General features: G+C 39.2%; 1 protein-coding gene across 2 annotated transcripts in view; it reads right to left on the bottom strand.

Moving 5' to 3' along the window:
* Nucleotides 1–23,953, bottom strand: part of plekhm1 (pleckstrin homology domain containing, family M (with RUN domain) member 1) — a 48,499-nt gene that overhangs the window by 10,666 nt on the left and 13,880 nt on the right. For both annotated transcript variants that reach the window (XM_069904949.1, XM_069904950.1), the window contains exons 3-11: nt 20,936–21,186; nt 18,181–18,825; nt 15,771–16,245; nt 14,573–14,795; nt 10,590–11,513; nt 7,953–8,098; nt 7,320–7,513; nt 5,231–5,294; nt 2,909–3,066 (exon numbers count right to left, since the gene is read on the bottom strand). In XM_069904949.1, the coding sequence (XP_069761050.1) occupies nt 2,909–3,066; nt 5,231–5,294; nt 7,320–7,513; nt 7,953–8,098; nt 10,590–11,513; nt 14,573–14,795; nt 15,771–16,245; nt 18,181–18,825; nt 20,936–21,186 (3,080 nt within the window). The remainder of the gene's footprint in view (nt 1–2,908; nt 3,067–5,230; nt 5,295–7,319; nt 7,514–7,952; nt 8,099–10,589; nt 11,514–14,572; nt 14,796–15,770; nt 16,246–18,180; nt 18,826–20,935; nt 21,187–23,953) is intronic.

Genomic DNA, 23,953 nt, shown 5'->3' with positions numbered 1-23,953 from the left:
ATAATTGGTTGATAGCTATGTGAGCAGAACAAAGGGAAGTAAAGGAACGTAATAAAGGCAGTCAGGTTACAGTGCCTGCCAGTAAATATTAGATCATTGAGGAGGACAGTAGGAAAGCAGTAAGGTTGGGGTCACCATGCGTTTAGACAGAAATGTGCTGGGAAAGTAAATGCAGATTAATTGTCAGAGACTTCACAGATAACCCTGTCTTTTTACACGCAGGAGAGGGAGAATTGCCACTTAGTGAGTGCAAAAAAACCTGACTCAAAGTCCACATGAAAACAAAGAAATGTTAACAAAATGACTGTGCAATACTGAGAGAAAAAATAAAGTGAGTGCACAAGAGTCCTTAAATGAGTCCCTGATTGAGTTTGTTGTTGCAGAGTCTGATGGGGAAGGGTAGCAGCTGTTCTGAAACCTGGTGATGTGAGTCTTGTGCACCTATATCTCTTTCCTGATAATAGCCGTGAGAACAAAGCGTGCGCTAGGTGATGTGGATCCTTGATGATTGCTGCTACTCTCCTGTAGATGTTCTCAATGGTTGGGAGGGTTTTACCCATTATGTCCTGGGCTGTGTCCACTACCTTTTGCAGGGCTTTTTGCAGGGGCCATTGGTGTCCCCATACCAGACCATGATGCAGCCAGCCAGCCAGAACATTTTCCACCACCATCTGCAGAAATTTGCCAGGGCTTCCAATGTCATGCCAACTTCCACAAACTTCTGAGGAAGTAGAGGTGCTGATGTGCTTTCTTCATGATGCCATTTGTGTGTTGGGTCCAGGAAAGATCCTCCAAGAACTTAAATTTGCTCACCCTCTCCACCTCTGATCCCTGAATGATTTGTATGTACATCTCTGGTTTTCGCTTCCTGAAGTCAATAATCAGTTAATCAGTTCCTTGGTTTTGGTGACATTGAGGGCAAGGTTGTTGCACCCATTCAGCCAAGTTTCCAATCTCACTCTGTATACCAACTTATCGTCCCTTTTTATACAACCCACTACTGCGGTATCGCCAGCAAACTTGTAGATGATGTTGCTGCTGTACCCAGCCACACAGTCGTAGCTGTAGAGTGAGTAGAGCAAGGGGTTAAGAACACAGTACTGACGGAGGTTGTGAAGACGTTCTTGCCAATCCTCACTAATTGTGATCTGGAGGTTAGGAAATCCGGGATCCAATTACACAGTGGGGTGTCGAGTCCCAGGACTTGGAGTTTGCTGATCAATTTTGAGGGGATGATGGTGTTAAATGTCAAATTATAGTAGATAAAGAACATCCTGATGAATGTTTCTTTGTTGTCCAGATGTTCCAGGGCTTTGTGTAGAGCCAGTGAGATGGCATCTGCCATAAATCTGTTGCCACGATAGGCAAAAATTGGAACGGATCCATGTCGCAGCTCAGACAGGAGCTCATATACTTCAACACCAGTCTTTAAAAATACTCATCACTATTGATATGAGTGCCACTAGTAAATAGTCACTTAGGCATTTCAAGTTCAATGAGGTAGAGAGAAACATCTTTGCAAGCCCTCTCGAAAGAAGCCACAGAGGCGATAGCATGTAGGACAGAAGGTGTAAGAGGAGAAGTAACAGGAAGGAGAATCCATTACGAGGGGGTAGCCGAGGAAGGAAAGGTTAGAGTGAAAAAATACAGGAGTAGATAATGACGAGAAGGGAATAGTGGAATCATATGGAGATAGAAGTTACCAAAAATGAGGAAAATCAACGTTCATGCCGTTTGGATCACGGCTGTCCAGAAGGAATATGGTGTGTTGTTCGTCATTTGTATTTAGCATCACTGACAATGGTTGAGGCCAAGGATGGACATGTCATTGTAAAAATGGTTTGGGGAATTTTACCTCTTGATCCACTCCTGTAGACCCTACCATTTACTATGCATTTACACTTTACCTCACCCTTATCCAAACTAAACCCCATCTAATCATTACATCTTGTGATTGGAGGTAATTTTCCCTATTGACAACTATCGTGGTGTCAGGTGAAAACTTACCAACCTTCTCCATCCTACTCCTACTTTGACCTATTTGTCCACAGCTTGCAACATTTTTTCCAACTATTCCCAAAGAAAGCTAAGGAGCAGCTTCTTTGCAGCCTGATAGCAAATTCTAAAGTACCCAGTAACTTGCTTTGATACACAGGTGACCAGTTCTGCTGCAAGATTATCTACCCGTAATATTAAACTTTCTTTTCCTTTCTCCTCAGAGAAAAGCTGGACAGTTGATTATTCCCAACTTTCTCCACTTCATTTCAAGTCTCTACAACAGTTATGACCTGCTTTCAAAGACTTTATTCATTTTCTCCTTCTGTTCTGTCATTAATCCATCCACCAAACAGCTTCCTAAAGAGAACATTACCTTTGCAAACATGATGTAACCCTATCAGCATATTCTTTTGTCCTAACCATTCTCTCCATCTTTTGCTAACTTGAAATTAACCCCTTTCTCCCTTTTCCAATTCTAAGGAAGTTTTCACCCAATTTTGTTTTTACTTCATCTACAAACTTCATATTCAATGTAAGACACGATTTCCAAGTGCTAGAACATAACTTTTTGGTTCGACTAATGAAATTCAGTGAACAACAACAGATAAGGTGGGTACGATTGCCAGCATTTCAACTCCAAATAAAATAAACACAAATATGATATTCAACATGTTACTATAAAAAAAATTCACTGGAAATAAAATTCCATAGCAGATTAGATATTAAAGATTGAAATGTAACCTCCATTTACAAATTTATCAACTTGTTTTTTTTCAAATTGGAAAATGCAGTTTTGCTATATGCTCCAATGGCCAAACCTGCTTATGAGTTTTTCCTACTGTTTATGGATTCTACACAAGTTTAAAGACAATAATTTGTGCATTAAAACACTTAGAATCTGTCTGTATACCTTATAGTTGATTCAAATTCAAAAGGGAAGATGATATCGTCCTTATTGCAGATCTGGCAGATGAAGCCACGCTGAGTGCAAAGATCACACACATAGACATGGTTGGTGGCAAAGTGGATGGCCTGCTGCAAGAATGCTTCAAACATTCCACGGGCTATCTGCAAGATGAAGGAGCCTTTGAGATACTGTCCAAATAGAACATTAAGTAGCATCATTTTAATGTGGGCATAACAAAATAGGTCAGCCAGACCAAATTCAAAAATATCACAGAAATATTGGACAATACTACTCCAAAAGTTCACATTGGGGGGTGCAGTGAGATTTCTGCATCTCTAATAGGATTTAATATTTTATGCCAGAAATCAATAAACCATCTTTGATTGAAACATTAAAAATCAGAGCACTCTACTCATCATAAACCTTCTTCCACCGTCTCTTTTTATTTAGCAGGGCACAGGCCTGAAACACTGGTCATATATCTTTGCCCCCCTATGGATGCTGTGTCACCTACTGTGTTTTCTCAGCACCTTTGTGTAGGGACTACTCTTTAACCTTTTTAAGTATCGCTTTCAATTTCAGAATAGTTCAAACCTTGTCACGTTTCTCAGTTTTATATCAGCTTTTACTACCATTTACCACTTTTTATAGCTGCATTTTTTTACACAAGTGTTCTATTCAGTACAGTATTTACGACTTAAATAGTGGCAGCTTGAAGTGTTGTAGCAGGTTAAACATCAAGAAACTTGCACCTTCTCTTTTCACCCACTACAAACCTGTGGCTTATTCACAAATTTAGAACAATTTTTCCCCCAAAATGTTTACTTTGCACTGAGGTAATATTCATTAGTGACTGTACAATTTTACCCAAATAGCTCTTGGATTATTGTGTGGCTGGGTTCATTTCAGTACGTTTAAAACAGACCTCATCAGCTTAACCCACCATTTTCTGCAACAGTTAATTAGGAATCAGAATTATGAATCTAAATTGATTTTTATTAATTTAAACCAACTGTAAAGTTAATATTCCAATTTAAACCTTACTGAAATTAGCTAACTCAATACGCATCAGAATTTTCACGTGCAATCTTCCTAAACCACAAAAGCAATAAAACAATTAGGCATATTTTCCAGAATTATGTTAAGATAATGTGACAAATACAATAAATTTTAGATATAGATTGGTTTTTTTTTGTATTAACTGTATCTTGCTCCACAAAAATTAAATAGATTTATCAGAAAAATGTTTTAGATGTAGTCAAGATATAAGCATTTTTTTTTTGCATTCTACACGTTCATGTTCAAAATTGAGACCATTTTGGATAGAATTAGGAAAAGTTTTAGAACAAGTTACGGGTATTAAACTTCCACAAGATCCAATGCTTTTTTTTTTTAAATTGGGAAATTTTCAGTGATAAGACCAAAATTGAAATTGAATTTTTTCCCAAAAGGAATTTATGAAAATTTAATTAGCAGGCTGCAATAAAATGTATAGCAGTGACATGGAAATCAGATTCCCATTTAGGAATGAAAAGATGGCATGCAGAAATACCTCTTGAAAAAATTACATATCATTTAAGGAATAAATATGTTTTTCTGAAAATTTGGCCCCATAGGCATGAATTTATAAGAGCTTTGCCTGAACCTCACAAAATCTTCCTAACTCCTTGGGATAAATAAAGGTTGATATTGAAAACAAAGTTGTGTAAATGATTATGAATATTTTGGTAACCAGGTTTGTTTTTTTTCTTTTTCCTAATGTTTCTTTATCTTTGTTTCAGTCTTTTTTTCTTTTATTTTGGGGATTATTATTTGGCGGGGGTCCTATTGAGATATAATTTGTCGCATGTAGAATTAATTTGAATATATGACTGATATTTTCTGTATTTGGATACTAATACATGTTTGAAATTTTTAAATAATATTAAAAACAATTAGGCACATTTCTAGGATTTGCAGTTCAAATTTTTACCCAACAACTTTTAGGAAAGTGACTCAGATTATCTGCAGAATTAATTAAACCTTTACTTCTTCATCAGCACTGTATCAGCTCATGAGGCACTACATGAACTGTAAATATTATTAGCTTTAATAATATTAAAGGCTTTCAGACTTACAGTTTCACCATTCTGTATTATGCAAGAGATGTTGCACCACTATAAAACCAATAAGAACTACAGTATGTATTGATTTGGGTTGATTGAATTTATTGATTTAAGTTGATGAACTAAAATCTTTATCAGAATAAATATATGAAGCTTATTTATTATAACATTTAACAATCCATAATGCAAGTAATGGAGTTGAAAATTTTCAATCTCTGACCTGTTGAAAATCGGAGACACTATATAGATGGGTCGACTCCAAGAGATACATTTTCTGTTCTAACCTGAAACAGATAAGTAATATTGTTAAACAAGAAAATCTGCAGATGCTGGGGTCAAGTACAACAGTGCTGGAGAATCAAAAAGGTGGAGGAGGAAAGGAGGAAGGGGCAGGCGAAAAGGAAAGCAGGTGGATATAGGTGGGAGGGTGGAAGAGAAAAAAGCTGAGTTGATAGTGGGAGGGGGTAGCTCTCTGGAGAGAGAAAGGACAGGGAAAGAGAGGGAAAGAGGGGAGAGCTGGAGGAAAGGAGACAAAGGGACAGCCTCAGTTTGACAATGCATGAAGGAACGTAGAGACACTCCACCGTGGCAATGTTGTGTGGAATTAAAATGTCTACGCACAGGTGCTCAACTAAACAATCTCCCCATCTGCATTCACTCTCTTGAACGTAGAGATCACAATGGAAGCACAAGATGCAGTAGATGACTCCTGCAGATTCACAAGTGAAATGTTGCTTCACTTGAAAATTCTGTTTGGGACCCCAAATGGGGGTGAGAGAGAAGGTGTGGCTCAAGTGTAATATTTCTTGCGGTCACAGGGGTAAGAATGAGGTGGAGATTAGTGAGAAGGGATGAAGGAGTACTGAAGGGAAAGAAAGGCAGAACTGCTGGAACTGTTATAACAGCACCTCTGCTGCCTAGTGCAGATCTGGGGGAACAGAGGCACCACTGCTGCTCTGCTGGGTCCTAATGCCGATAGCTCCATACAGGCTGCAAACAGCCGGTTGAAGGAGCAGTCTATTTTTTTTTAAATGCTGCAACCAGGGTATCTGTGTCCAAGATGGCACAACCATGCCGGGCATCACACAAGGCCAGCAATCTCCAGTGACCCAGTGCAGGGCACCAGAAATAGGGAGAACAACCCCTTCTCCCTTTTAAGAAAGAGAAGCCTAGGAGTGACCCACATGACAGTGGCCACAACAGCGGACCAGCAAGGGGCTCAGCAACAGAAAGACTCACCCAGGCTGTGGGTGGTCGGTGATTTGCGGTCAAAAGACTCACACAGGGTGCAGGCTGCTGGCAACTTGTGGTGGTAGGACCCACATTAGCTGTAGGCTGCTGGAGACTAGTTCTTCGGCACCAGGATCCGAGAAGGTGTTGAGGGCAAGGGCTTCCAAATAAATGAAAATTTGGACCTCGGTTTTCCAATGTAATGTATCGAACCAGAGGGGTCTGTGAGAGCATTGGAGGCGAATCCACAGTCATTCAGTGTCTCTGAGGGAACTCTTTTTTGCTTCTCTTTATCCTATTGTTAGGGGCACCAGGCAATGCTCACAGCAACTCTTTGTTTGCCCTACAGCAGATAAAAGTTGAGGTTGTATATCATAAGAAAACTCCAGAAAGAAGAGAGGGAAGGGGAAGATGTGTGTGGTGGTTGGATTGCACTGGAGGTGGCAGGTTTTAAAAAAAAATACAGGTTTACAGAAACATCTTATTTGAATCCAGTGTTATTTGTGTAGCTGTGTACCACAGCATAGCTAATAGCATAACAATAATCTGCCGTTGCTGGGGTCTAGTGCAGTACAAAAAAGTACTGGAAAACTCAGCAGGTCACGCAGCATCCAAAAGAAATCAGTGTTTTTGGGCCCGATTGCCTTTTACTTCCTACAGATGCTACATTGACTGTTGAGTTTCTCCAGCACTTTTGTGTATTGCAGGTAAGTAGCATTTTTTGCCAGAAAACAATCGGGTCCTAATTCACTAGCATCAAAAGCAAAAATTTAAAGAACAAAAATCAATTTATAAATTTCACCCACCTCAATGACAAAAGGCAAAGGAGGAAAAACCCAACACCCAACCCCAACCAACCAATTTTCCCCTGCAGCCGCTGCAACCGTGTCTGCCTGTCCCGCATCGGACTTGTCAGCCACAAACGAGCCTGCAGCTGACGTGGACTTTTACCCCCTCCATAAATCTTCGTCCGCAAAGCCAAGCCAAAGAAGGATGCCAGTGTTGCATGGGAGGACAAGAGTGCATTCCAAAGGCAAAGGAAACCAGCAAAATAGAAACTAAAAGCAATGATATCTGACCTTTTATGGAGATCCTGGACTGCACCGCTCCGACATGCAACGAGATAGTCTTCCAAGAGCTTTAACTGATCTCTGCTCTTACGAGCCCGAGCCATACGCTCAACGTATTGATAGAGACTTCCGTTAATCACTTCAAGATCAATAAATGGTTCATTTTGGATCTGCTGAAGGAATTTTGCTGCTACATTGGAAACCTTTATTTAAAAAAAAACAAAATCAAGTTGGACAGTGAAAACATTGTTAACCATTTGTTTTAATTCTACAATGGTAATTGCCTCATTAACAATGGCTCTTAGAGAATATGTGAGAATATATAATTAGAGAATATACAATTAAACACTTTAATTGTGAAAACCCAAGTAATTTTAACTGGAGTAAATATTTTACTTATGGTAGGAAAGTCATTGTTTTTTTCTTATATAAACACAGTTGAGTGTGAAATTGCAAATATTAACAGTCCTAGTACCAGAACCAGCAAACATATCAGACATTACCACAGCTAGGGGTAGACAATAAACAAGATGCAAACTCCCAAAAAAACCTCGCTTCGTATTCATATGCTCCCTATTGGAACAGCATTTTACACCAAAATAAAATGTAACAAGAGCACTGGAACACACAAACCGTACTCACCTTCTGCTTTGTCAGATCCCAGTTATGGATCATTCTGGAAGGTATAACAGTTTCTATATCCTGATGACACAATTCACAGTAGTAAAGGCCAGAATAGGCACAAACCTTGGGTTTACCAAATGAACACCCTATTTTTTGGGAACATCCTTAAAAGGATTAAAAGAAAAGTTACTATTTCCACATAAAATTATGAAAATTGACTAAAGTTAGAACAAGTTGTTATTCCATCACATAATCAAATCAATTATTAAAGAGCATTCCTGAAATTTAAGAGACCGTGCACAATTCTGACCTTAACATTAGTTCCTCGAGAAAATGCAGAAAAAGACAAGAGGGACATTAACAGAGAAAGAAGCTGTCACGAAAAACAGGCTCAAAGGGAGAAAAGTTAATGGCCAAAGAACAATCTGTTTCTGTTCTTAAAATTATGAAGGGTTTTTGGCAGAATAGACCAAGGTATTTCTACTTTCTCTTTCTAAAACTAGGTAGCCATAAATATGAAGTTACTAACAAACCAGAAGAACTTCCTTACTTTTTGGCTCTGCTCCCCTTACAAGTTGGCACGTTTAAAGTTTAGAGGCCCCCTTCCCTGAGAAGCCATCAAATTTAGTTGGCTTCTTCTGTACTTCAAAAAACAAAAAATATTTTAAGATTTTAGTCCGGGGCCATATGGCCCCCTTTGACAATGGATAGGCTGTAGAACATCAATGTGGGATAATTAGTTCAAATCACTTATATTGTCCTATAAATTAGATAAAGTGTACAGGTACACAATCCTTTATCCGGACATCTAAAATCCGGCAAGTGGGGGAGAGAGACGGCAGCGCGAGTCGGGCGGGCGAGGAGGAGAGACCGGCAGCGCGACTGGAAGGGGGTGGGGGTGGATACGGCAGCACAACTTGGGTGGGCTTAAATCTGGCTTTCCAAAATCTGGAAAAATCCAAAATTTGGAACACACTCTTCCCCAAGGATTCCAGATAGTGTACCTGTATTGGGTCAGGTTTTACCTGTCCCCATATTTTGGCATCTGATCACTTGTGTAAACATAATTCGAGATGACAGCATACAGGGTGGGTATTTGCAGACACACCCTTTTCCATGACTGATTGTCTTTAATTTAGAACTTTTCAGCATTTGAAATTTGTCTTAATATGCAAAATACAGTAAAGATGGGGAAATGGGAAGATGGGGGGTCGGGGGGGGGGGGGGGGGAATTGAGGCTTGCTCAAAAGCTATCAAATTTTTTCATGTCACCAATCATTTTCAGTAACATTATCGGTGGCCTCATTATTTGAAAATAAAAGAATCTTTTAATGTAGCATACCAAAATAAATGATTATTGCTTGAAGAATGTGGTTTGAGAAGCATTAGGACATTTCCACGGTATTTTTAAGATACTACACAGTAACAAGCCTGTACCAGCCAAATACACCCATGTTTAAAACATCATGTGAAAATAAAAAGTGCCAACTGCTTTTAAAAACTGTTTATCATGGAATTAAAATATTGCACACAGAACAGCGTTTGAATATCAGAATGAGTCAAAGATTTTCATAAAACTCAGTTGAATTGAAACACAGTGCTTCTTCTACTGGAATCCCCAAGATGAACATCTTATGTGCCAAGATGAAAGTCTTTAATAACATTGATCATGTACGTGGAGTGAGATCAATAATTAAAATCAATAATTGGATGCAAAAAGTTTGACTTTCATATTTAGAGTGTCCACCTCCTTTGAGCTCTTCATTCTGGACCGATCCTGCCACAAGTGAGCACTGGGCTGTTTGCAATTTATATTAATTACTTAAGGAGGGATCGTGAAGGTTGTTGATACAAATTTTAGTGGCAAAATGAACTGTTTAAAAGTATTATGACAAGTTAAGCATGTGGACTAGTTGGTGCTAATGGAGTACAACACAAAAATGATAGAATTTGGAATGATAGAATATATGATAGAATACATTAAAAAATTTAAAAAGTGAATTCAAGCATGAATGAAGCATAGGATCATGGCACATCTACAGAAAGCAATACTCCAAGAAAGTCTGCATTCAGCTATGAGGAAGCCTTCATTAAATACTGTATGGATTTAACAAGCCATATCCAGAATTTCATGTACAATTTTGATCTCTATTCTCAAGAAATGATACATTTGCTTTGGAGGCATTGGTGCACCCCAGTGGTGCAGTGGATAAAGGAGGGGTCCAATGAGAAAAAAATAATTTTTTTTAAAAAATTCACTGAAGGAAACCACCTCTGCCAGTTCCTCTCAAAATTGGAACATGCACGAGTCCAAGAGGAATTTATGTGGCAGAACTGAGGGTATTTCTTCATTCAGAATCCAGAACTGGGGCATTAATCCAGGTTAATACTTCAATCATCTTGGAGTAACACGAGGAAATATCTCCTTCTTCAGAGGATTGTACGTTTGCTATTTTGTAAACCAGGGATTGAGTACCAATGAACCTGACATCGATATTTAGACTCCCAATAAAATGAACAGAGAAAATTAACTCCAAAATAAAGAATGAACAGGAGAATAAAGAACAGACTCAACCTCAATCTTATTCAAAAGTACAGCGATGTTAATGGGGCTGCGTGATTTATACCTGCATCTTTGTTTTTGTATTATCATACCTGCACATTGAAATTTCTGCAAGTCCAATCCTTTTTCTATGGGTACAACAGTTAAGTACTGCAGAAGACTCTTGTGCTCCCCCAAACCCAACTCCACAAGTCTTCTTTCATTCTTCTCCAAGTCTGTACTTGCTGCCAAGTTGTCATCTTCCGCATCGAACAGAGATGATAAAGCTGCTCTAATCAGTTCACGCCATGATCTTGCCTCTGCAGCAGTTTCAGCCTGAAGGTTTAGAGCACCTTCCGATGTAATTAATTTAAAGTTAGCTGGACCACCCAATGCAGCATCAGGTAGGATGTCCTTAAAGGTCTCAATTTTGTAGCTTTTGCATAGTACTTTTCGCTGATCTTGGAATTGGAAACATTTCAGTGCTTCCAATGTCAAAGAGAAGATGTAGCGAGTCCAGGTTTTACCCATTAACAGGTAGAGTACAGTTTCTTTAATTGTATCTAATTGAAGGGCTGCCTCAGAAACCCAATTAAAGTCTTGCTGGAAGTCATTTTCTTTCTGATTTAACTGATCACCAGAATGAAGGCTACATGGCTCAAAAAAAGGATCTGGATTCCCATTCACTGAGCTCTCCACATGCAATGACTCTTGTTTTGAAGTTTGAGGAGGTCGACACTGTATTAAGGCTTCCCGAATTCGATCAATCCAGTCCTCTGCTTCATCTCGGGAGGGTGCACGGAGGTACAAGTTCTTTCCAGCAAAAACAATTTGAAACCTCCCATCACTTTGAGCATGCCCCACTGATTCGCACTTTAGCAAAGAGCAATTCTTGTAACAATTGCGGTCATCATCACTCTGGTACAGACGGAACTCAAACGGTGATAACTCGCAGTAGTATTCTTTCCAAATACCAACATGGCCTCGCCTCTCTAAATTGCCCAACTTCAGAAGTCCACGAAAAGGGTTTGAAATACCTGTTAAAATAACATCAAAAATATTAATTTTCCCAAATCTGTAACATAACTTCACATCTAAATCCATGCAAGACTGATGTGGAAACCAAAATAATCCATCTCAACTTTGCCAAGAATACAGTGAAAATATTCACATCTTTTAAGAATGCAAAGCAGGATCAGTCTTGGGCTCAAACTGTAAATTGGTGTCATGTAAGAAGAGGACAGGAGTGGGGCTCATCATGGCTTATACACTCCTGCTAGATTCACACATGAAGATATTGTAGGATTGATGATACAAATAGCACAGCAAGGAAGCACGAAAGTCTGAAAATTAATGGCAAGATCCAAAAATTTAAATCTCTAAAGTCGTATAGGTAATATAGAATGATGTGGCTGCAGTCCTTCATATTAGATTAAGATGAATCTGTCTATCATTTGACCCAGGCACAAAAAAAGGAGGGGAGAATATTGGTAACCATTACATACCTATTTCAGAGACCTGGCTCTGTGGAAACTGGCCATTATGTTACAAGCATAAATACATGGTCCACAATATCAGGACAACCACATCTCATGAAAAACAATGTACTAGTGAATTCTCAGGTCTTCAGGAGAGCAGATACAGGTAGAAGAATTTGGATTTCAACATTAAAGTGATTCATTGGAAATTGCTAAATGAACAGAAATATATAAAGGATCAACCATAAACAGCAAAGCATTCTCCAAAATATTCTTGCTGCCATCCTTGAAGCTTTTTGAATTGGAAAGGACACATTTGTAAGAGCAATAAATTGTAACAAATACCAGAGTGTTACAAAAATGTAAAATTCCTATGCGTCAGTAGGTTCAATCATTCATTCAGTAAGATTAAAATGTATAATTATGACAAATTTGCATCACATGAAATACAAAAAAGCAAAGCAGCTGAAAACTATGGTAAGGAAACTATATGCACAATTTTTATTCCTTGGCCAGGATACAATTCCTATGTTAAAAGGGTGCAGAGAATCTCACAGTTATTCTATTTAGGCACAAGCTTTTGACCGATTGATATGCAGAATCAAAGGACGTTTACACCTAGATCAAAGCTAGACCAATTTTCAGTGCTTCCAACTCACTGTCTTGGTTTAGATTGATTATTCGCTTCCTTTCTGCCATAAAATAGGAACTGTAATCTCGGATGGTATTGATTAGAGCTAACTACACAGAAGTTGACCACTGTCGTTTCCATGTCAAATATTACCAAATATATTAGGTATTTCTAAAAAGTATGCCTTATAAGTGGCCCTACAATCCATGATGATACACAGGGAAGCATAACTCTTTCTCACGGTGAACTGAACTGAAAATTTTATACCAAAACAAATCACAAGTGCAAACAAAGAGCTTGTTTCCTATGAAAAAGTTTTGCTAAAATCAGGTGGCATATTCGTATATTTCTTGGCTTGGCTTCGCGGACGAAGATTTATGGAGGGGGTAAATGTCCACGTCAGCTGCAGGCTCGTTTGTGGCTGACAAGTCCGATTGCAGCAGTTGCAGGGGAAAATTGGTTGGTTGGGGTTGGGTGTTGGGTTTTTCCTCCTTTGCCTTTTGTCACTGAGGTGGGCTCTGCGGTCTTCTTCAAAGGAGGTTGCTGCCCGCCAAACTGTGAGGCGCCAAGATGCACGGTTTGAGGCGATATCAGCCCACTGGCGGTGGTATATTTACAGCTCATCAAAATACCAGAAATCTAAAATCTTCCTTCAGGCCAGAAGGCACTTTCAAGCAAAATGCTCATTCTTACATGATGCTAGAATGCTGTCCTGCATTGAGCAAAGGAGTGCAAATGAGGAAGATGCCTAGACCTGACATTTAACTCACATGCTTTCAATGTGAGCTGCCACAGAGGCAAAGCTATTTATCTTTTAATGCAAGAGTCTGCATCATCTGACTGCTCAAATCATCCACTCAGACCCTGAACAAAATATTCCTGGTTGCTTAGACATTCTAAGGTATCTACTACTATTCCCCATGTACAATGCTGAGATTAGGTTACAAGCCCAAAGGACTCCAAACCCCAGCAGCAATAGAAATTCACCAAGGCAATGGTTACTTAAACAGAAGTTGCTTTTAATTTTATTTAAACATAAAAACAGGATTAATCTTCAACTTATTACTATTAACTTAACCTAATCCCCTTCTAATTCTAAGCACACGAACACGTAATATGTATATGTTCAGGAAAATTCTCTGTTTCACTGCCCAATCATTTTCTTTTCACTTCTCCAAGTTCATTGGTATCAGGCCATTCTCATACTGTGCACAGAATTTAACATTTATGAACCTTCGTCACGCTCTGGTGCTTAAAATTAAATGGTTATCACTCAGGAAGGTTCTTGTTGGTTTCAGAGAGATATTTGTTGCTCTTTGGAGGAAATAAGTTCGTGTATGTCCAATCAGTCACTTGTCTTTCCGAAGAAACTTGCCTCATCATAGGTGTTCCAAATGATAACCTCTTCTTCCAGGTCACCAGAGTTCCTCTCATTTCCCTTATTTCAAGAGAAACACTCTAGCTCGCCATTTCCTCTTGTAAGGACTACAAGAGTTTTAAATGGACTGAACTCAGAACACTCAACCAATCTTCAAAATGGGGTTTTTCAACAAGCCTGCCAGCTTGCCATTTTGCAGCCTCAACTGCTGCTGTAGAACTGACTTCTTTCTCTCTCTCTCTCTCTCTCTCTCTCTCTCTCTCTCTCTCTCTACAAAAAGAAATCATCTGTTTGTTTCTCCTCTCTCTGCTTGTAAAAACCACGACTTCTTACAGGGCTTCTCCAAACCCAATCTTTGAAAGATCTTAACATCTCTGAGTCTGGACTTTATTGCCCATACACAATAGATCAGCATTCTTCATTGCTTCTGCGAAGTCAACTGGAGCCTCATTGTCAAGCTTCAGCAAAGCTCTTACATTTTAAATGAGATGTCTTTTGTGAAGTATTACTCTGTAAAGTATAACCTATACTAAACCCCCACAATCTATCCCTTTTAAAGACATTTTACCCATAATCCTGTAACACAATCTCCTCCCAAATCATTCATACCTGTCTTTCGGCGATGGGTCACTTTAAAAGAAGTTTCCTCTTGACCACACTTGCTCTGCAAGAATTTGGAAGCTGGTAGCCCATTTTCACAAACGCAAATGCTATTTTCATTCTTTGGCATTGTATTGACAGAACATTCAGTTGAACTTTCCCCTGCGCTTTGAGGCTCCACTTCTTGGGATGGTTTGCAGATGTCATCATCTGATATCCAGCTACTTTGTTTCTGAAATAGCAAAGTTTACATATGCAATTGTTAGGTCAAAAAGAACACTTGCACAAGTCAAAAAAAATGAATACTGGAATTTATATAATGGATTTTAAACTAATTTCAAGATGCATTTCAAAGTGAAAATAACAATGCTTATAAAAAACAAAGAAATCAATGTGACCGAAAAAAGTTAAAAATTAAAATGACTATAATATTAAACAAAGCCATTGCAAACTTTAAAAGTGTCCTGGTTTAAATAAATTTTGCCTTTGAAATTCATCCTTCTATTGTCTATCGTGGATTAGGAACTTTCAAGGAGCGTCTTACATAGACAGGAAAACTGTTTAACATCAACGTTAAATTTGAAAGAAATCTCTGATATATTGGTTTGTAAAAGAAATGATAAAAAAACAAAGTTAACCTAATTACAATGAAGTGGTAACATTCGGCTCATTCAATATTAAAAGTAACTCAACTATTTATTTGTAGTTTCAAATTTAAATAAATATGCAAATAAAAGATTTTGGAAAAAAAATCATAATTAAATAATTTAAATTAGGCACCTGGATGACACGCAAATCAATACCCAAAGGTGTAACAACAGTTTAAGAAAATAATTACATGGCTTTATCAAAATCTGGAGAATAATTTTATTTATAAATGTGAAAATATCAATATTAAATATTATAACAAAATTTAAATGATTGAGCCTTAAAACATTTGATTAAAATAATTTGACATATCAAAATCTCAGATTTAGAAAAAGGCTACAAGGAAAATTTTAAAGTATCTGGAAAAAAAACAATTGTTTAAATATTTTTCAGTGATGATTTGAATAATATTTTTGTTTTAAAAAGTTTTTGAATGCTTCCAAACATCAGGGATATCCATATCCCTAAGTTACGCAGATCATTTTCCCTCACTAAGGTGCAATTATGAAAACAGGCAAAGGTCTGAACTATGTCATACAAAGTAAATAAATAGACTCACATGATTATCTCCTGCAACACCCAATGCATCCACTTTGTCTGTCACATGAGTAATTTCTCTCACAGAAGAAACTTGATCTACAGCTTCAATATAATTTGGGTCAGATTTTACTTCCTGCTCCTCATGCACTGCAGATTGCAAAATTCTCTCAGAGATGGTGTCAGATAATGTTTCAGAATTAACAGTGTTTACCGTCTCTTCCCTGCGAGGAGGAACAGTTTTGGTATCATTTTCGAAATGTGCCCCATTCATTTCTGGATGCTGCAAGGCCAAAACATGGGTAGAGGATGGGCATTTAATTTGTGACATTCTTATACTGGTTTCCTCATTGCAGGCACGTTGGTCAACCACCAATTTATCTGACGGAGTATTTAATGCATAATCATTTGCTGAAGGCTCAGGCTGCGATATAGTAATGGAAACATTGCAGCCCAGGGAACCCCGAGTTTGGTCCTCTCCAAATTCATCTGGTGTCCTTAAAAACAGACAATTTTCTTTTAAGAATCAGTCAAATAAAAGAGCAAAAGAAGCCACACAAACAGCACTAGATAACCCTGTGGTGTTATCAATCAGAGATATCAGATTTTGAATCTATTCTCCAATTAGTAATACTCTACGCATTCAGATACTTTTTTTTTACAATTGGAGCCTTTTTTTAAAAAAAATGGGAAAGAGAACAAAAGGCAAAATGGTTGTCCTTACATGTTCTTCCTCAAAATACGCCCGTGCACCCGATGTATTACGAGGTTAATGCATGTTTTAACAAAAAGGTTAACTGTGAAAAAAAAAACTTCAGTTTACTCTGAATAGCAAGTGATGTTGATCCTGCGCAAAGGGAAGTACGGCGTCCAATTCTGATCATCGCACATTAGAGTTTTAGAAATGAGAGAAGCAGAAAAAAAACTAATATTTCCCTATAAGATTAATCTTGAGAAGCTGGACATGTTCTCTTGAGAGAAAAGGTGGACAGTCACCCATTCTCATCCCCCTTCCTCCCCCCCTCCATCTCCGATTCCATCCCCTTTCACCCCATTTCCCCCACTGGTTTCTTTCTCTCTCTCCCCCAACACCCACTTCCATCTGGTCTCTCTTTACGATCACCTTCTTATCAAATTTCGTGACTGGCAGCATTTGTCTTCGAATCATTGATTCCATTCCATATTACTAATCTTTCTTGTCTCTCACTCTCTCCCCCTTTGTCTGGCATCTACCAATTTTTTTTTACCTCCATGCGCTAATCCCACAAGGGAGTCTTTTCTACTCCTACCACCATTGGCATCTCTTTGCAATTTCACTTTTGATGAAGGGACCATTCTTTTTCTTCCACTGATGCAACTTGATCTGCCAAGTTCAACCAGCAGATTGTGTTTTACTTCAGATTCTAGCATCACCCGTCTCCTATGTCCGGAGAATTCTACTGACAGGCAGGTAAACCATTCCAACGAAAAGAAAAGAAAAATTTAGAAATACTGGAAGTATTTGCTATATAAGTTCAATCTGATAAGTGTGAGGTGATGCATTTTGGAAGGACAAACCAGAAGGGTGAGTGCAGGGTTAATGGTCTGTTACTTAAGAGTGTGGATGAACAAAGGTCACTACACAGGTTGTTAGGATAGTTAAGGCCTATGGGAGGCTGGGTTCATTAATAGGGGGATTTAGTTCAGGAGTAGAGAGGTCATGTGGCAACTCTACAAATCTCTGGTAAGACTACAGTATTATATTCAGTTCTGGTCACCTCATTATAGAAAGGATGTGGAAGCTATGTGCAGAGGAGATTTACCAGGATTGGAAAACAAGTCTTATGAGGCAAGGTTAGTAAGACTTTTCTCTTTGGAGCGTAGAAGGATGAGAGGAGACTTGATAGAGGTCTACAAAATTATGAGAGGCATTGATAGGGTGGATGGCCAGCACCTGTCTCCCAGGGCAGGAATACCAAACATTAGAGGACACATGTACAAAGTGAAGGGAAGGAATTTTAGGGGAGATATCAGGTTTTTTTTTTAAATGATTATACACAGAGAGTTGTGGGTGCCTGGAATGCTTTGCCAGGGATCGTAGTGGAGCTGAAACATTAGGGGCATTTAAGAGATTCTTAGATGGACACGGATGAAATAAAAATAGGGGGTTTCGGGGATAGGGTGGGTTTAGTACATTTTTAAAGAAATATATGGGTCGGCACAACATCGAGGGCTGAAGGGCTTGTTCTGTGCTGTAGTGTTCTATAATACAATGCTGGAACATTAGATTCACTTTTCTTCCCAAAGGTTTCACCCAAAATGCTGAGTATTTACAGCACTTCCTCTTCTTATTTTAGATTTTTGGTACTTGCTATTTTTCTGATTTACAAATGAAAATAATATGGTGTAAACTACAGCTCTGAGCTATCATGGAGAAGTGATATAGTACTTACGTTTGCAGAGATTTGCTGGAGCTCTCAGCACTTGCAATGCCTTTGTCTGTATCACAGGACCACAATTCCTCAGTAGTTTGGTCAGGACTTTTCAATCCATTTGACTGAAGGAGACTGTCAGAGCTCAGACTGGATGAGAGCTGAGATGATCCAGTAGTTTCCAAACTTAAAGTGGAAGATGCAAGTTTTAGCTTACCCAAGCTATTACTGCTGTGCATTGCTGTATAACTGGTATGAGTCACTTCAATTATATCAGAGCCAGAGATCTGAGAAGCTGAGTCCCAAGAACCTTTCCTCTTTCCTTCAGAAAACTTTGACAAAGTCTCAGACAGATCTGGTCCTGAGCATAAGCCAGCCAACGCAAGGGGAGTAGCAGTCCATTCATTTAGAACAGCCGATTTATAAGACAACGTAAAGGAAAGAGACGATAAACCTTGCAGGTAGCTTAGCAGAACCTCTCCATCTTCTGAATCAAGTAACAAGGCCACAGGTTGGTAGAAGTCACACAGGCTTTCCTTCTCTCGAAGCAGGGACATTAAATAACACTCCATCAGCCCATCATTAAGTGCAAGTCTTACCCATGCTCGACACCGTCCAACATCAGTGTTAATGAAGCTCAACTTTTCCAGCTCTGTCACAACATCCCTGCAAAAAATTTTTGAACAAAAGAATCAGGATGTGAAATATATTTTCAAACAAACAGAGTCTGAGTTTTAAAACAGCCATCCTAATGTTATGTTTGCCTAATAACAATTTTCCAAGCATTTGTCACAAGATAGATGAGCTGAAGTAGGCCAATTGGCCCAGAGTCCTCTCCACCATTATATCATGAGCTGATCCATCCTCCCAATCAGCCCCACACCCCGGCCTTCTCCCTGTAACTTTTGATGCACTGACTAATCAAATACCTGTCAATCTCTGCCTTAAATAAAACCAAACAATCTCACTTCCACACCCACTTGTTGCAGAAAGTTCCACAGATTTACAACCCTCTGGCTAAAGAAATGTTTACTCATCTGTTTTCAATTGATGCCCTTTTATCCTGAAATTATACCCTCTTGTCCTAGATTCTCTTACCATGGGAAACAACAATGCCACATTTACTTTCATGGCTGCTCCCTGCAAGCGTCAGGAAATTCAGGACTCCTATTCAATTGTAAACAACTCAGATATCACAAACCTCCTGACCTTTTTTTGAGCATTTTGCTGATTATGCTCCAATATTCAACTTCGTAAATGTTAGTCATGGAACAGAATCTCAACATACATTTACTGGACTGTTGAATTGCTAAATCATTTAGACTTTGCCCTGGATCAATGATAAGAATCATTTAAATGATTTGGGAGGGATGTAGGAAATAATATACTTATGAATTATTTATTTACTTAAATGTTTAAAAAGTAGGTTTTATATGAAATGTTAATGACTTTTGCAAGTAATAACTTGATGAGTTAATAGTTTGAATTTGTGAGGAAGTAGAATGTAGAGGGTGCACACAGGCTAAAGTGAGGGAGAATGTAACACCATTGATCCCAGTCCAACACTGGCCCTGTAAATACTAATGCCAATTTTATAACTCAAAGAATATTACTGAACATACTTTTTGACCTCATTAAAATGAATCCCCAGTATTATTTGCTGCAATTTTTTTTGGAGTAAATAGTCAAAGGCAACACTGAACAGTTAACATGCAGTGCTGCATCTCTGACTACAAATTATGGAGGCCTTGGGTTGAAAATGAACCACTGCATCAAGTTAGAAGCATGTCTTTCTGCCTCCTTGTTTGAAACCAGAATGCATTAACAGCTCTTAGACTGTACTCCTTGGAATTAATGAGGGGGAATCTCAGATGCATTTCAAATGTTCAATGGCCTGGATAAAGTTGTTTCCCATGTTAGAAGAGTATAGAGCAAGAGGGAACAACTTCAGAATTGAAGGACGCCCATTTAAAATAGAGATGTGGGGGAATTTCTTCAACCAAAGAGTGGTAAGCATCTGGAATTCACTTCCACAGGCAGTCGTGGAGGTCAAGTCGACGGGTGCATTTGGAGGCCAAGTCGATGGGTGCATTTGGAGGCCAAGTCGATGGGTGCATTTAGTAGCACAAGTCACTGGCAAAGTTATTTGATTACATTATTAAACAGTTGTTTATGTAACAAAGCAGTTTACAGATATACATCAAGCCTACATTGTAAGTCACATTAATATCAGAAGGAATCACTTCCAGATTTCCTATAGAAATGCTCTACAAAAAAAATAAGTAGCCTGCTTCTGAATCAGTTTTAATAGAAAAAAAAAATCAACTGAATGTGTCAGTAGGCCTTTGTTCATTTTGGTAGAGGGGGAGAATAGATTTTGAAATAGGCACAGACATGAATGCCCATATTCAAATCATGTACTGTTCAAATTGTTCACTTAGTCCAGACATCCCCAATCTCAGAAATGCCAGGCTCAAGCCAGTGCTTTCTATTCTACTGAATGCAATTTCAGTAGCTAGACGTTACCCACAAATCCACTTCCCAAAGAGGTATTCTGTACTTTAACCCTTAACAATGTCTTGAAAACTGTGCAAAACAAATGAGTTAAATAGGATTGAAAAAGAAAAGCAAAATCAGAGATTATAAAAAGCATACACAAATAATTGTTTTCTTAGATCAAGATACTGTACAAGTACAAGCAAATCAACATGCAATTTTGAGAAATATGATAGTGTACTGGAATGGGAATTAGTCCGACAAAATTCCACCAACTTACCGGTGAGTGACCATTTTAAGCAGAGCCCAAAAGACCGGCTGTGGAAGAGTCTGCCTTTCCCGACTGCCTTTCCATCCTCCGTATCCACCATTTGTTTTGATGTGCTTTGATTTCAATCCATGCACAAATACTGACTCCATGACACAACACAGCAGATTCGCATCACTATCATTACTGGTTACAATCGAGTCTGAATTTACATACCGCTTCTGCAAACACTTTAGGGAATGTGCAAGTTTTTTCTTGATCCGCTGAGAACACAAACAAATGAATAACATAACATAACAATTTACAGCACGGAAACAGGCCATTAGGCCCTTCTAGTCCGCACCAAACCAAACACCCCTCTCTAGTCCCACCTCCCTGCACAATGCCCATAACCCTCCATCTTCTTCTCATCCATAGACCTGTCCAACCTTTTCTTAAATAATACAATTGACTCCGCCGCCACTATTTCTCCCGGAAGCTCATTCCACACGGCTACCACTTTCTGAGTCAAGAAGTTCCCCCTCATGTTACCTCTAAACCTCTGCCCCTTAATTCTTAACTCATGTCCTCTTGTTTCAATCTTTCCTCCTCTTAACGGAAATAGTCTATCCACATCCACTCTGTCTATCCCTTTCATAATCTTAAATACTTCTATCAAATCCCCTCTCAACCTTCTACGCTCCAAAGAATAAAGACCTAATCTGCCCAATCTCTCCCTGTACTCTAGATTCTTAAACCCAGGTAACATTCTGGTAAACCTTCTCTGCACTCTCTCCACTCTGTTTATATCCTTCCTATAATTAGGCGACCAGAACTGCACACAGAACTCCAAATTAGGCCGCACCAACGTCTTATACAATCTCAACATCACCTCTCAACTCCTATATTCCATGCAATGATTGATAAAGGCCAGCATACTAAAAGCCTTCTTCACCACCCTATTCGCGTGAGTTTCTACCTTCAGAGAACGATGTACCGTTACTCCTAAATCTTTCTGCTCTTCTGAATTCCTCAATGCTCTCCCATTTACCACATATGTCCTGTTCTGATTCTTCTTACCAAAATGAAGCACCTCATTAAATTCCATCTGCCATTTTTCAGCCCACTTTTCTAAGCAGCCCAAATCCCTCTGCAATCCTTGAAAACCTTCTTCATTATCCATTATTCCACCTATCTTAGTATCGTCTGCATATTTACTAATCCAATTTACCACCCCATCATCTAGATCATTAATGTATATAACGAACAACAATGGGCCCAATACAGATCCTTGAGGCACACCACTGGTCACCGGCCTCCAACCTGACAGACAATTATCCACTACCACTCTCTGGCCTCTCCCTTTCAGCCAATGTTCAATCCATTTGACTATCTCAAAATTTATACCTAAAGACTGCACCTTCTTAACTAACCTTCCATGTGGTACCTTATCGAAGGCCTTACTGAAGTCCATATAGACAACATCCACTGTGCTACACTCATCCACATTCCTAGTCACCTCTTCAAAAAATTCAATCAGATTGGTCAAACATGACCTTCCTCCCACAAATCCATGTTGAGTGCTTCTAATTATATTTACCGAATTCTATTTCATAAAACTGGCACAAACAAACTTTGGATGAAAAAGAACATGCATGAGTACAAGTGGATCACATTGAAGCGCTCGGAATTGTAGATAGTGAAGACGGTTGCCAAAGATTAGAATAGAGGGTGATTGGTTAGACACGTGAGCAGAGGAATGGTTGTTGGAATTTGACACAAGAAAGATGCGAGATGTAACATTTTGGGAGGTCTACATGATAGGATCTACACCGTGAATGGCAAGGATCCGGGGACGGTGCAAAGCAGCAGAGGGATAGAGTACAGGTATATAGTACCTTGTAAGTTGGCATTGCATGTAGGCAGGGTAATCAAAAGGCTTTCAGCACCTTGGCCTTCACAGCATTGAGCGGAGAAGTTGGGAGGTCATGTTACAGTTGAACAAGACGCTGGTAAGGACCCATTAGGAGAATTCTATTCAGTTTTGGTCACCATGCTATAGGAAAGATGTTGTCAAGCTGAAGAGGGGGCAGAGAAGATTTACTTGGGGATCTAAGGCTATAGGGAGAGGATGATCAGGTTGGGGCTTTAATCCTTGGACAGCAGGAGGATGAGGGCCAATCTCAGAGGTAGACAAGATCATGAGAGGAGTAGTTCAGGTGAACACAAAGAGTCTTTTGCCCTGATAGGGGGATCAGTAACCAGAGGACAGTGTATGTGTGCATGTGGAGAAGAGAAAGAGATTTAACAGATACCTGAGGGGTGATTTGTTCCCCATCCCCACAGAAGGTGGTGGGCATTTGGAATGGACTGACCAGAGGTGATGGTTGAGGTAGGTATTTTTGAAATGTTCAAGAGAAACTGTACATGTACATGGATAGGATGGATTTAGAGGGATACGGACCAAATGTAGGCAGTGGATCAAGTGTGGGTGGGAGATTTTTGTCAGCGTGGACAAGATGGGCTAAAGGGCAAGGTCCCGCATGCATGCTAGACTGGTCTGGAAGGCAAGATCACACGAAATCCAGAGTGAACCAGCCATTTGAAAACAAAATTGGCTTAGTGGAAGGAGTCAAGAGGTTAGTCGTTGAGAGTAGTGTTTTTTTCCCCCAGGTTGGAGGTGGATGACCAATAGTGCACAGCTCTTTGTGACATACATTAACAATTTTGATGAAAATGCTGATGGTGAGATTCACAAGTTTGAATGGGGTGGATCGGTTTTTTTTCTCCCAAGGGTAGAGAGCCCAAAACTAGAAGATATTTTAAAACAAGAGCAAACGATTGAAAGGGAACCTGACTGTTTTCCCCATACAGAGGGTGATGGAGATATGGAACAATTTGCCAGAGGGAGAAGGAGACACAACTACAGAATTTAAAAGACATTTGGACAGGTTCATGGATAGGAAAGGTCAAGAGTGATTAGAGCCAAATACAGGAAAATGGGAATAGCCCAGGAAGGCACCTTGCCCAGCAAGGGCGAGTTGAACCAAA

Source organism: Narcine bancroftii, chromosome 12, assembly GCF_036971445.1.
Source record: "Narcine bancroftii isolate sNarBan1 chromosome 12, sNarBan1.hap1, whole genome shotgun sequence".
In the NCBI taxonomy this organism is placed as follows: domain Eukaryota; kingdom Metazoa; phylum Chordata; class Chondrichthyes; order Torpediniformes; family Narcinidae; genus Narcine; species Narcine bancroftii.
Note: the sequence above shows the minus strand (reverse complement) of the source record. Positions and strands in the feature narration are given on the sequence as shown.